The sequence below is a fragment of the Populus euphratica genome, unplaced genomic scaffold (genome assembly GCF_000495115.2).
Source record: "Populus euphratica unplaced genomic scaffold, PopEup_1.0 scaffold38.1, whole genome shotgun sequence".
NCBI lineage: Eukaryota > Viridiplantae > Streptophyta > Magnoliopsida > Malpighiales > Salicaceae > Populus > Populus euphratica.
In genome coordinates, this window is record NW_011499911.1 from 991,877 (window position 1) to 1,005,523 (window position 13,647).

A 13,647-nucleotide genomic window follows, 5' to 3' on the forward strand; every position below is an offset into this window, starting at 1 on the left:
ACAAGAAATACTTTCATTAACGAAAATGCCATCTTTTTTTGTCCAACCAAACTGTTAATGACTTGTGTATATGCTGAGCATCAAGTTATAGATATAATGATTCTCGGAGATAAAATCATAGGGAATGATTTCTATAAAATCTTGCTCTATATCAAATGATCAAGGGAATTAAAGGAGAATAAGGATGCTAGGAGACTGTTGCAAGAATGGTATACGTAGATCAGAGCCCATCGGCAAGAAACATTAGCAGCCCTTAATCACCTGCTACATCCCTTGAATTAGGCCTCATAATATCCTATATATACACAAAAAGTTTACTATATTTATATGAAGAATGTAGATTTCTTGTCTTAATTGGATAGTATTTAATACTGCAAAGTATGGAAATAAAATTATTATTATATTTTTTTTAATATTATGTTTTCATGGGATTTATTACTTGCCAAATTAATTTGGATTAATTGAATTTTCAAGAAATAAATAAATATTAAAGATAAGAAAAAAACTAATATACGAGATACGATTCAAACTTCAAAACTTCTATGAGGTCTCTAAATCTTGAGAGGATTCTTTAATATCTATCAGAATCTCAAACACATCTATAAAAGAACCCCGCAAATTCAAAACTATAGATTAAACCCTATACAATATTTCTTTCTTCCATTCTTTCTATCTACGTAAACAGTATGGGAAAGCTTCAAATAAAAACGTCATGCTTCACAGGTTTTAGCACAGTTTTTTCTTTTCTTTCATTTGTTTGGTCGTCATAAACGGTCTCTGAAGCCTCCAATCTTTTCTGTCGATAATAATGACATGAACTTGATTAATATTATCCTTATGTTAATTTTTGCAGCAAGCGTTCATATGGGATTGCAACAGAAAATCTAAGTAAGAAAAAAGCAGAAATATCTGTGATGAGGAAAGCAAGAGATGTGAAGTCATCAGAAGATTTAGAAGCTGGTGATAGCAAGGAGGAGTTTGGGATGAGAGATCCAAAGACAGGCAACTGGATACCAGAGAGTCACTTCGGTGATATTGATGTTGCAGAAATGAGAGAGACGTTCCTCTCAAAGAAACAAAGATTTTAAACCAACTCCTCCATGATTAAAGGTCTCATCTTAATAACGAGAAATGGACATTAATTTCCATGTTCTAGCTCTGTCCTTTATTTCCTTTTCCTTTCTGTATTGGATAAACCTATATTAATTTTCTTCTTGCAAGAGATTAAGGGGAAAAAAGAAAGAAAAGTAAAGCTGTCATCTTTCTTGATTTTGGCTTGGTATAGTGATAGGCATAGGCCAAATTAAGGGAAGAAAGTAACCACGGTGATTCTGCACATCAATTGTCACCTTCTTTATTATTTTGATTTCTTTGGAACTTACACAGCCTAGCCAGCGATGATTTTCTATTCTTCACTCTCTGTTTTCTTCAAAATCTTCTGCTTGTTAGTTTCTATTCTCGAAGAGCTTTCCCGTCATAGTTTCGTCAGTGAGGGAGAATAGAGACATGAGGGAAGAAAATAATTAACCGAGAGGAAGAAAAAGTTCTATGGATTTTTATAAAAATCAAGAAAATAAAGGGATAATAATAATAATAATAAAGGGTTCATGTCACAACGTCAAATATGCACGAGGTGCACACTTCAGCAAACTATCCAAAACAGTGCGTTGGGATGTTGGGAACTATGCCAACAATGAGAAAAATTGGTAACATAGATTTGTGTAGCTGTAAGTTTATCAAAGGAAAATCGACAGCAGATTGTTGATGAACATGGGTTGAATGATAGACTGTCCAGGCCAAGCAGGAAAACTCATCAGGGGGGTAAGCTAACGAGAACTGGGGTTGTCGTGGAATTCAGCAGCGCAGACAGTGGCAACCTACACACAAATACGAATTCGGCAACGCAGGAATTGACAGCCTGCACGCAAATGTGAATTCGGCAGCGTGCAACAACTTGTGCAAGTCGTTGGTTCGACTTGGCATAATCTGAAACTTGGACAAAGGACTGTCCAAGACATGCGACAAATCAATAACAGATGCAGCAAGGACTAGCAGTTGGGACTACCAGGTGGGCATGTAAAATGTGGGTTAGTGGCAGTTATAAATATCCAAGATCATGAGATCATGGGAGCTGAAAATGTGGGGGCTGACTAGGAGTTGCTTTCAACTCACTAAGATCATGAGAAAAAACTATCCACTATTTGGTAGATCATAACGCCACTATGTTCATGGGTAAATATTGGTGAGATAATGTCCCACTACTTCCTTAAAAGTAGGAATGAGAGTTGTGCCTTCTAAATACTTCTCTATAAATACATGTTATAAATACTTATTGCGGCTCTTGGTTGTGAGGGAAGCATGTATGGGCATACAATAGCATGTATGGGGCATGTTCAACATGTAGGGGCATGCAAAAATATATAGAGTACGAGTTAGAGATAGCTTTGTATAGCATGCAATCTTTGTGCATAGCACACATACGGATTTGTGTATAGTTCTTTTTATTTATGAGATTAATTAAGGTTAGGAAAGAGTTCCTATAAAGATTTTTATATACTTTAATTATCTTATTTTATCTATGTATTTCGCTTGCTTAATTACTAGGTAAGCACGAGTGGGATTGGCGAGGAAATGCTAAATCTAATGAGTTATTAGGCTACCGCACGAGTTTATTACATAGCAGAAAATTACCCCGTGATAGTTACCATTTAATTATTATACTCTATTTATTTACTCTTGATGGTGCGATCATGGCTTTTATTTTTCGTTCTTGATCAAGAGGAAGGCCTAGGCCAAAAGAGTTCTAAAGACAAAATAGATGTAAATTATATATATATATATAACTGAATAAAGTAAAGAAAATACTAACCAACTAAAAATCCAACCTTAATAGGTCTGAACCTTAATTTATATATCTCAGGTGCTACTAACAATACTGCTTAAAGGTCATAAATATTTTATTATTACATTTATATATGTAGCAAGTGGAGCTGTGAATAATTTTTATTTTGTAGTTAATGCTTTTTGTTTGGTAGTGATTATTTTCATTTTATAAAATATAATTGATAAATATACCATATTTATTTATTTTTTGTTAAATGAGGGACTTGGATCATTGTATAAATTGTCTATATGCTCTAGCCAGCTTTGCTGACTAAACCCAAATCCAAAATTAATCCAAATAAGATTTGTATGTAGGGGCATGCAAAAATATATAAAGTACGAGTTAGAGATAGCTTTGTATAACATGCAATCTTTGTGCAAATCCAAAATTAATCCAAATAAGATTTGGGTGTAAAAATTAATCCTGCTAGAGGTTGTTGAAATTTGGTAATTAAACAATGAACTCAAATTTGCTTCTTGATCTAATGCCTAATGTCCCAATCTGAGCTTCTTAACGGTTGCTCTTGACACAGTTTTTTACATAAGAATGAAGAAACAAGCAAAATTAAAATGCTTGGGCATAAATAACTGCAAAGGTTAAGCAATGCAATTTTTGTGAAAGAAGTAATATGATGGACAAAAGCCTTTGAATTTGCTGACTTTTCCAACTAAAAGTCCACTAGTGGCAGAAGAGAGAACAACAGCATCCATTTACGATAGACACTGCGACAGAACAGTGATTTAAGAAAACTTTCCGAGGTCAGAGGAGAGGAGGAAAAAAAGTAGATTCTTGCTACTATGTGTATGAAATTTGGCATAAGTTTTTTTTTAAAATTATTAATATAAATATTTAGAATAGTTTACATGTATTTTAATTAATTTTATAAACTTTAAAATTAATAATTATATCTTAAAATTTATAGGATTCAAATTAATAATCCCCATAAAACAAATATAAAATCTAACCAATTAAATTACACCCTTCACAGTTAATTTAATTCAACATAAGTTTTGCATAAGTTTTGGATCAATGAGTGGTGGATGAAACCAAACGAATAGCAGACACGATTTCAAAGAGAAGGAGCTTTCTAATAACATTGACCTGCAGCTTCTTCTTTTTTTTTTTTTGTGTGCGTGCACGAGAGAGAATAATAAGCTAACGATCACTAATTTTCTTTATCATGAACGGTTAGTGAGGCATTTAGAAATATAGAAAAAAATATATTAGATTCTATGTTCAATACATATTTCTACTTGGAATAGGATTTCAATTTATATCTTAATAATCCCCTCCTTAAACTAATATTCATGAACACTTAGTATAGCAATAAGGATTTTTCTTCAAACAAAATATCTTCTTGAGTGCAAACATCAAGTGATTTTCTTAGTTTCACAACTAACTCTAATTTAATGGACTTGGTGAATATATTAACAAGTTGTTCTTAATTTTTGCAATAAATAATCTCAATCGTTCTATTTTTTTATGTCAAGTCTCTTAAGAAGTGAAAATTCATATCAATATGCTTGTTTCTACCAACCAAAATTGATTTTTTAGAGAGTTTAATTGTTAAGTTGTTGTCATAAAAAATTATACTATCCCTTATCTCTTGAAATTAAATTTTTCAAGAATTTCCTTTAACCATATCACTTGACATGAACATAAAGTTGAAACCAAACTTAGTATATCAAAAGTTCTAATCACAACATATGTTTTGCCTGTTGTTACACAATCCTGATTAGCTCAGCTCCTTCACTTGAAAAAACTTGTGCTCGAGATCATGGTTAGAAATTAAACTTTTCTATTTAAAAGGAATAAATACTTTGAATATAGCATTATAGTTAGTTTATTCACAAACTTAATTTCTTTTACTGACACTTTAACCAAATTAGTACCTTCCAACTCTTTATTTTCATCTTCTATATCAGATTTTTCTACAACTTTAGGAATATAAGATCTTTCTTTGTCCTCCTTGTTATCAACCTAGACTCTTGAATAATTCTAACTTGTTTTAGCTTTTAATATTTAGTTTAGTAATTCTAACAACTTGTTTTAGCTTTTAATATTTAGTTTAATCTTAACATGTTCATTGAATTTAGATTGTTTGTCATATTTCACCTCTACTTGATATTCATTTGTATTTTCACTATTTTTAGTGATTTCAGATTGCTCCTTCAAGGATGGCGATAATTGTTTCTCTTCTCTGCTTCTTTAGGAATAGATTCTATAGCTAGAACGCTTCGTATGTGTGAGTTGGGAATGTTTTCTTTTTTCAATTCTTTTCTATCTTCTTAAGATCAACTACCACCTCAAGTTTCTTCTCTTTTATGTTTTGCCTCCTTAATAACTAACAAGATTGAATAGAAAGCAAGTAATAATAATCTAATTTCTTATATATTCAGTATAAAATATCTTCATAATCTTCTTACATAAACTTCAAAATTAATAATCTTCTTACAGTGGTATTTCATGATAAAATCACACTCTTACCAATATAAACTCTCTCTATCTTTTAGAACATTGTACCAATAATCTTTAGCATTATAAATAAGTTTGTGTCTTACAAAACCTATCTTTTTAACAACTATGAGTTGTTTTCAATTAAAAGAATGTTTTCAACTCTAATAATCTAATAAATATTTTTTATGAAAAAAATCTCTTTATCCTTGCAATTTAAGTTCTTCAAGTCATCAATCAATCCTTTCATTTATGTGATAGGCCTGCATTAAAAATAGACATTTACCATAAATTATAGGTATCTTATATTATTAGATACATTATTATAAAACATGTTTTAGTTAAGGAGTTATTGATACTTCAAGTGCAAAATGATGATATAAAACCATGATAAAAATGCACTTTTAAGTACTAATCAATAAGACTAAGATAATCTCATATAAAACAAATTGAAATTAATTATGAAACTCAATTCTCAATCAATACAATGTTAAATGATGAATTTATTTTTTTAAATCGCAATCAACACAATTTGTGACCTTAGATCATGACACCTGAATAACCTCGTAGGAAGCAAATCCAAAGCAATCCAATTTAACACGAATTAACCTATAAAATATGCAATCTAGATCTTAGGATAATTTCATAAAAAAATCAAAACAAAATATGAAGCACAACTTTCATTCAACCAAAAGTTGAAAAATGAAATTTAAAAAAAAATTAAAAAAACAAAAATAACTAAGTTAACTTGAGTTAACATATTAAACTCACGACTCGGGTCATAAGACCTGGATAACCTCATATAAAATAAATCAAAATAAATAATGAAATCTAAGTCTCAATCAATAAAATATTAAAGAATAAAATTGAAAATAAAAAAAAATATCAATAAAAAAATATCAAGTTAACACATTAAACATGTGATATGGATCACGAGATTGTGATAACCTCATAAAAATCAAGTCAACACACTAAACATGTGATATCGATCACGAGATTGTGATAACCTCATAAAAAACAAATCATAAAAATCAATCTCTAATAAACCAAATGTAAAAAACTTAAATCAAAATTATCTAAAAACTAAATTTAAAAAATAATCACTATTAAAACTAATAGTATTTTGTGAAGTGTCATGTAGTAAAAGCATCCTCTCCTCTCTTTTAGTATTTTGTTAATTTCCTAAACTCACACTTTGTCATTTTCAAAAAAACAAAAATGCTGGAATCCATCTTCCAACACATTTGTAAGATCCTATATTCGTCTTTCATTTCAAGAACTTTTTGATAATCCATCTTCCAAACCTCCCAAATTTCAAGGTTAGTTTGATTTTTAATCATTAATTAATAAACAAATATTAAAAAAAATTATCCTCCAACATTTTAGCACGATTTAGAAATTAATGACCTCTTGTTATCTCAATAATATTTGAAAGGTGGACTTTTAAACTTTTTGGATTTCATGTTAAATTAGTTTTTATTTTTATTTTAATTATTCATTAACATTAAAGATTACATAAGTGGGGCTAATGTAAGGAGCATAAAAATTAGGAGGCAAATAACAATGACCATAGTTTTTTCAGGAATTTATTGAATTGCTTAAACTTAGTGCTGTGCTAAAAACAACAGCAGAAACGGATAGACAAATTATGACAATTCTAATGGCAAATATGTATCCCCTACTTTCATTTTTTTCTCCTAATGAAATAACTTAAAGTATTATTGAAGAATAAAATAAAAAATCAATAAAAAAAATCAGCTAAGAAAAAAACCTAAATATCAAGATAAATTCATATAAAACAAATTAAAAAAATTATAAAGTGTTTACTTCCAACAAAAATAATATTGAAATCGAGGGAAAAAATTAAATTTATGCGACCAGTAAATAAACTAATAGAAAAAAATAAAAAATATTTTGAAGTATAATTTTCAAAAACAATCCAGTATTAAAGAATAAATTAAAAAAAATTACATAAAAAAAGATTGGGTTGTTAAAATGTAAAATTGAAAAAAAAAACACATTATTATGGTAAATAGTGTTTTGTGAAGGATATAATACATATATAATAATAAATTCTAACTAAATAGACGGCTAATATTTTTCACTGTTAAATTCCAAAATAACCTAATATTAAAAGAAAAATTAAACATAATAATAATAATAAGATAAAGCATCTCATGTCAACTCGAACTAATTTAGCAAACTTGTAACTCGAATTGTGAGGTTAGCTTAGAAAACAAATTGAAAAATATAATAATGATTAATTCTTAACAATCATATGTAGAAAGATGAAATAAATAAATAACTAATTAACCAAAAAAAAACCTCAAAAAATGAAATATTTGTTGTAAACCCCTAACTCAAAATTGTAAATAAGTGTTAAATAGGGTAATGACTTGTAACTTGAATTGTGAGGTTAGACTAGAAAACAAATTGAAAAATATAATAATGGTTAATTCTTAACAATCCATATGTAGAAAGATGAAATAAATAAATAACTAATTAACCAAAAAAAAACCTCAAAAAATGAAATATTTGTTGTAAACCCCTAACTCAAAATTGTAAATAAGTGTTAAATAGGGTAATTTTCAACTAAAAAATAATAAATATAAGATGAAAAGAAATTATGATTAAAGGTGAAAGCTCCCAATAAATTAGTTTAAATATCAAATAAAATAAAGTAATAAATTGGTATGTAAAATGCCCGCCCGTGATAAATCACATAAATCTCCAATTGAAAAAAAAATAAAAGAATTTTTTTTGTGTGACCGATGGTGAAAATTATAGTTATTTAGTGGAAAAACTCGAATGAAATAAAGAATATTTTTTGTGCGAAAATTATCAATCGGTGTGAACCTCATGCAAAAACGATGCCATGCATCGCCAAACATAGAAGGAGACATTTCAACGCTTCCAACGTGGTCCCAAAAGCTGTTGTTTGGACCTTGGGAGATACAACATGAATTGTCAAAGGATCGTGGGTGCCTCTCACCCTAACTAGCCCTCTTTAGTTTTTAAATTATATTTTATATTTATTAAAATATCAAATAGCTTCTAAGTCAATTTAATTATAATTAAAAAAATTAGGATGAAAATAAATAAGAAAAACCTTGAACACTAGTTAAATAAATTTTTATTTTTAAGATTAATTTAGTAATTTCATCGTTTTTTAAAAAAAATAGCTCACCCTAACTAGCCATCTTTAGTTTTTTTAAGTCAACTTAATTATAATTAAAAAGAATTAGGATAAAAATAAATAAGAAAAACCTTGAACACTAGTTAAATAAATTTTTATTTTTAAGATTAATTTAGTAATTTCATGGTTCTTTAAAAAAAATATATAAAAAAACAAGTTGTTCTGGACCAATTTAATAATAATTAATAAACCTTACAAAAATATGATATTATTCCCAATAGTCATATTATTGAATTTCAATAAAAGGTAAACCCACTTACAGTCCAGTTAGCTTTTGTTAATATGTTCTCAATTCCAAAATTTGATACCTGGTAAGGAACAGCGAGGAAAGCCTCTTGGCAGGCTTCTCTTATTGACGGTGTCCCCTGTATATTGAACAGCAGAAAAACATACTAAAAACCCCCATTAACGCAAGATTTTATTATTGAGGTGGCTGCTCTTCCTTTATAGTTGTTTCTTCTCTACACTTGTAATTCACGCTCGGTGTTTTGGTGATAACAAGAGAAAATAGAAAATCCATAATTAACAGCAGATCAGTTCAATTGTATTCATTGATCGAACTAAAATATCTAAGAATTACTGCTAAATTAGAGCTTCATGTCTCCTATGATAGGTCTGATTTACCAATCACACAATTCAAATGCATTCAGCAACGTCGAAGAGTCTTTTTCCACGATGACCTGAGTTGGCTCCCTAAAATCACCGCCGGTTGTACTGCCATGGCTTCACAATGAAGAGCATAATAACAACACCACCACCATCGGGCAGCCCTGCCACCTTTAACCTTCCCCTTGTCATTTCTGCAAATAATCCCAATCCCAGTTTTACAAGCTTCGTGAAGAGAAGAGTCATGATTTATCTTTAAGGATATTCCTTGCAAAAGGGTTGTCCATTTTTGCTCTTTTTTTTCTCAATTATATAAAACATATGGAGAAATTAACTTTTCACTTCAAACAAAAGGATAGAATAAGAATCATCTCTTGCAACAACTCTTGACGTATCAAGAAATTATAGACCTTCTGAAACTATAAACATTTGACCACAATTCCATTCAGGTTTTTTTTAAAAAAAATACAACAAAAATCTCCTTTAATTTATAAATTTATTAACCATGGAGGAATTTTGTCAGTCAAACCTTTAAAAATTTTACTCCCTGTAATTTTACTTTTATTAGAATGAATGGATAGAAATTTTGTTGTTAACGAGGTAGGTTAGTTATTTAACAAGCTTGTAATAAAGAAAGAGAACAAAGCATAAGGGCATGATGATGGATCTCTAAAAATAAACAAAAAATAATAATTCCATCACTTTTACCAAAAGCTAAAACTTTATTTCATCCTGTTAAAATATATCTTTAGATGAATTTCCACAAAGAGATAATATGACACTCTTCAAAAAAAAAAAAGTTGGCACAAGAAAATTTTTGTGGTTGCAACTTTTCCATCAGAAGGGCTTGGTCGCAATTGCTCTTGATCACCAAATTCACCTCATCTAGAAAATTTCACCTAGGATCCAACTTTAAATGGTACAACTTTGCCTGTCCAGACTTGACTTGACTGTTATTTGATTGAATTCAAAATTGTCAAAAAATTATATATATAGAATACATGGGCATCCAACATGCAACATGTCAAAAACTAGTAATGTGATCAGTAGCTACGTTAAAAAAAATCAAACAAAATTACATTCAAACACAGACTACAAGTATAGCTGAATGAGTTCATCACTGACAACAGATGGAGTCAGTACACCAAGATCAGTGAAGAGTAAAGTAAGATACTGCGGAGGAGTATAGTCCCGAGCAGATGTTTCAACCTCAACCTTTGATGGAATGGGCACCCCAAAATCAATTGGGCGTAAAGCAGGAACCATGTCTTTCTGGTCCAATGGATAGAGACGAGCAAACTGAAAAGGAAGAGTATCAATATGTAACTATCATTAAGTTAAAAAAAAAAAAAAACCTGTTGGCAAATTCCTATTTAAATTTCTGTTGATGATAAAATACAGTTTCAAACCATGCACTGGCTGCAGCTGGTTTATTACCAATGAGATAAGTTGGGTGATTATCTATCTATATAACCCAAAAGGTACAGATTGGAATACCTTATAGCTTTCAGCAGCCACATAAACAGGCTTATTCATGTTGTGTGCAACCAATGCAATCTGGAATGTTCCCATCATGTTGATTATACCTCCACTTTCAACCACTCCATCCGCTCCAACAAACACCATGTCTACCTCATCCATAGTATATGCCACAGCAGAGTCTATAAGGAGTTTCACAGGAACATCAAGCTTGGCCAGCTCATTGGACAACCGTAAGCCTGTCCTATCAGGCCTTCCCTCTACAATTTACAAGTATGAAAAGTTAGTGAACAGGTAACCCAGTATAGAACCATATAAAAATAAATGTTGGTCTCAAAATAAAAGGCCAAAAAAAGAGGAGCTATTCATTAAAAACAAAGTAGGTACTTATATGTAAAATGAGCAGCGCCATTTTCCTTTCTTGCGCCCAGCACCATGCTTAGGGAATGGGCAATATGATTTTTTACTATTCTACACATGCTTTTGACCAAGCAAATAGTCATAAGAAAAAATGCAATATGGAAGTTATAAACTTGAGCCCATTTTAGAGAGTAAATGTTAAGGGTAATTTTAAGTAAGATAGGGACACTCTAAGCAGATAAAAGAGTGTTGAGAAACAGAACCTGTGCAGAAGACTCTAAAGAGTTTTTTACTTTGAGCCGCTGTTTTCAGAACTTCCAACACAACTCTGGAGAAACCATGCACCAAAATCGTGCAACCATCAAAGATAAAATCTTGGCTAAGCATGGCAATGATCCTACGTGCCTGCAATATTAAACAACAATTCCTTCTACTATCAATATTGGCATAAATAGCATATAGAAACAACCTAATAGAAATATCATTGCAACATCTAGCAGTGATTTGCTAAAATACCTTGTAAGATATCTCCCCAAACTTCTCCGCACGCTCGATCAACCGAGATTTAGCTGAATTAAAGTCTTCATATTCTAAAGCAGAAGTTCTAGTCACATATCGCATGAACAGATCACAACCTGCTGTCAAAGATATCGAGGTAGTGTCCCATAACTGGACACAACAGATAGGTTAAATCATCAAGACCGAACAATAAAAAAAGAAAATTCCTCTTCATGAATTTAATAATAATACTTTAATTAAAAATCATTGTTTATTACAAAAATGAAGAACCCTAATGCACATAACTGTTATTCAAAATCAAAACTTTATCATTAAATCACAATTCGCCCCAAATGAAATCAAACAAAACTCTTAAGAAGCAACAAAATTACACTCACTTTAAGCGAATCAGAGGCCTTTTTAAGCTCAATTTCAAGCTCCATCATAGTAGTAGCCTGACAATTCCTGATAACGGCGGCAAGCGCCCTGATCGCCGCCACAGCCTCCGCCAATTCAGGCTGCTTCCTCCAGCTATTGAACTCATCAATCACACTAAACGGCTTTCCAGCGACAGTTGCAACAGTAGTCTCCGGGGCGTCGTCTAGGTCATGGCCGATAGCAGCCTGGGCCTGGGCGAGCCAGTCGCTGGTGACCACGGCGTGGTGGGCGGCACGTGTCTGGTAATATGCGGAGATGTTGTTTTGGGGGTTGGGGTTTTGGAGAGTATCGGCCATGGAGAGAGGTGGTGGGGATGGGAGAGTGAGAGTGTGGGGGGGATTGCGTTGAGGGGGAACGGTGTCGCTTTGTTGTTTGTCCAGGATGAAAGAGGCCGATCTCCGCCACATTTACGTGTGATTTTTGGGGTGTCAGAGAAAAAAAGTAGTTAACGTGAGAGGGAGTTCCGCTGATAGATTTCCAATCGACAAAGCTAATCTTGTAATTATTAGCACATAATAATACTAATAATAAATAAATAAAATACGGAGTAAATAAATAAAATACGAGGAAAGCTGACGATTTGCTCCCTTGTAAACCTTTTTCTTTTCATGTTTTGGAAGGAAAAATGATTAGATCAATTTCGAATCATTCACCCCAAACTACCATGCTGTTCAATGCCCCGTCTAATTACGCTGTTAAATATTTTCAAAAAAAAATTAACTTTAAATTAATTTTTTATATTTTTGGATTATTTATTAGTGTTAATATTAAAAAAATATTATTTTAATATATTTTAAAATAAAAATCATTTTGTAAAGTAAATTTTACCAAATTTCTAAATAAGTCCAAAAACATATTTGTTTTTATAAAAAAAATTATATATTTCTTACAAATTCATCAATTAGATTGTGAATGATTGAAATTTAACTAAAAAAAAGTTTTATTCTCAAATATAACAATGAACTAAATAACTATTTTATATAAATTTATACATAATGAAATAAATGATATAATAATGATAGATATGTCAGGTCAGTATATGTATTAATATATCTACTATATGTATTAATATATATATTGTATTTTTTTAAGCTTGGGTATATCATGTGTCCTAATATCTTATTAGATCCTTAATAGGTGGCAAAAATTTCAAAGAGCTTATTTGATTTAACTATTTTACAATCTATTAATCACTAAAATAGATATATGATATCCACCAAACCTAATAATGAAACTCAAACTCGTGTTTCAAGGTCAAATAAAATAAGTTTGGCCCTAAATCACTCCACCTACTTTTTATAAGATGGTATATAGTATAGTTTTGAAATCCGGATCGGCATGGCAGGTTGATCTAGGAACCCATTGACTCGGGTCTGGGACCAATCCGAGTCTAAATAAAAACTCGGTTGTGATTTGACCCGGTAAAAACTCGATCGACTTAGGTAAACTCAACTGAGACCCAGCCTTTTATATATATGACACGACTAAAAGATTGATATCTTCTCCCAAGTGCAGGAGTATCGAAGTAATAAATAACCCGGCATGACCGGGGTCGAATCACAGGGAGGTTAATTGTACAAATTATAAACAACAACAATAGCAAAAACAACAATAGCAATAACAACAATAACAACAACATCAATAACAACAACAATAATAATAAAGAAAGTTATTGTACCAAGTGTTATACAACATAAATCAAGATTAGTCATTTAACAAGCAAAGTATTAAA

At 30.8% G+C, this 13,647-nt stretch overlaps 1 protein-coding gene across 1 annotated transcript; it reads right to left on the minus strand.

Annotated features, from left to right (window-relative positions):
• Positions 1-10,074: 10,074 nt before the first annotated feature.
• On the minus strand, positions 10,075-12,427 carry LOC105134008 (translation initiation factor eIF-2B subunit alpha-like). The gene is made up of 5 exons (XM_011038234.1): positions 11,876-12,427; positions 11,496-11,648; positions 11,243-11,384; positions 10,638-10,879; positions 10,075-10,439 (listed from the first exon to the last, which is right to left on the minus strand). Exons 1-5 carry the CDS (start codon positions 12,320-12,322, stop codon positions 10,233-10,235), a joined length of 1,191 nt encoding a protein of 396 aa, XP_011036536.1. The 5' UTR covers positions 12,323-12,427; the 3' UTR covers positions 10,075-10,232.
• Between the last annotated feature and the right edge of the window lie 1,220 nt (positions 12,428-13,647).

Excerpts from the sequence above, each read along its gene's own strand:
- LOC105134008 (XM_011038234.1), bottom strand. The coding sequence starts at position 12,322 with ATGTGGCGGAGATCGGCCTCTTTCATCCTGGACAAACAACAAAGCGAC. Across the intron at positions 11,385-11,495 it reads TTGGGGAGATATCTTACAAG|GCACGTAGGATCATTGCCAT; the intron begins GTATTTTAGCAA and ends TTAATATTGCAG. Across the intron at positions 10,440-10,637 it reads TGGCTGCTGAAAGCTATAAG|TTTGCTCGTCTCTATCCATT; the intron begins GTATTCCAATCT and ends CTTCCTTTTCAG.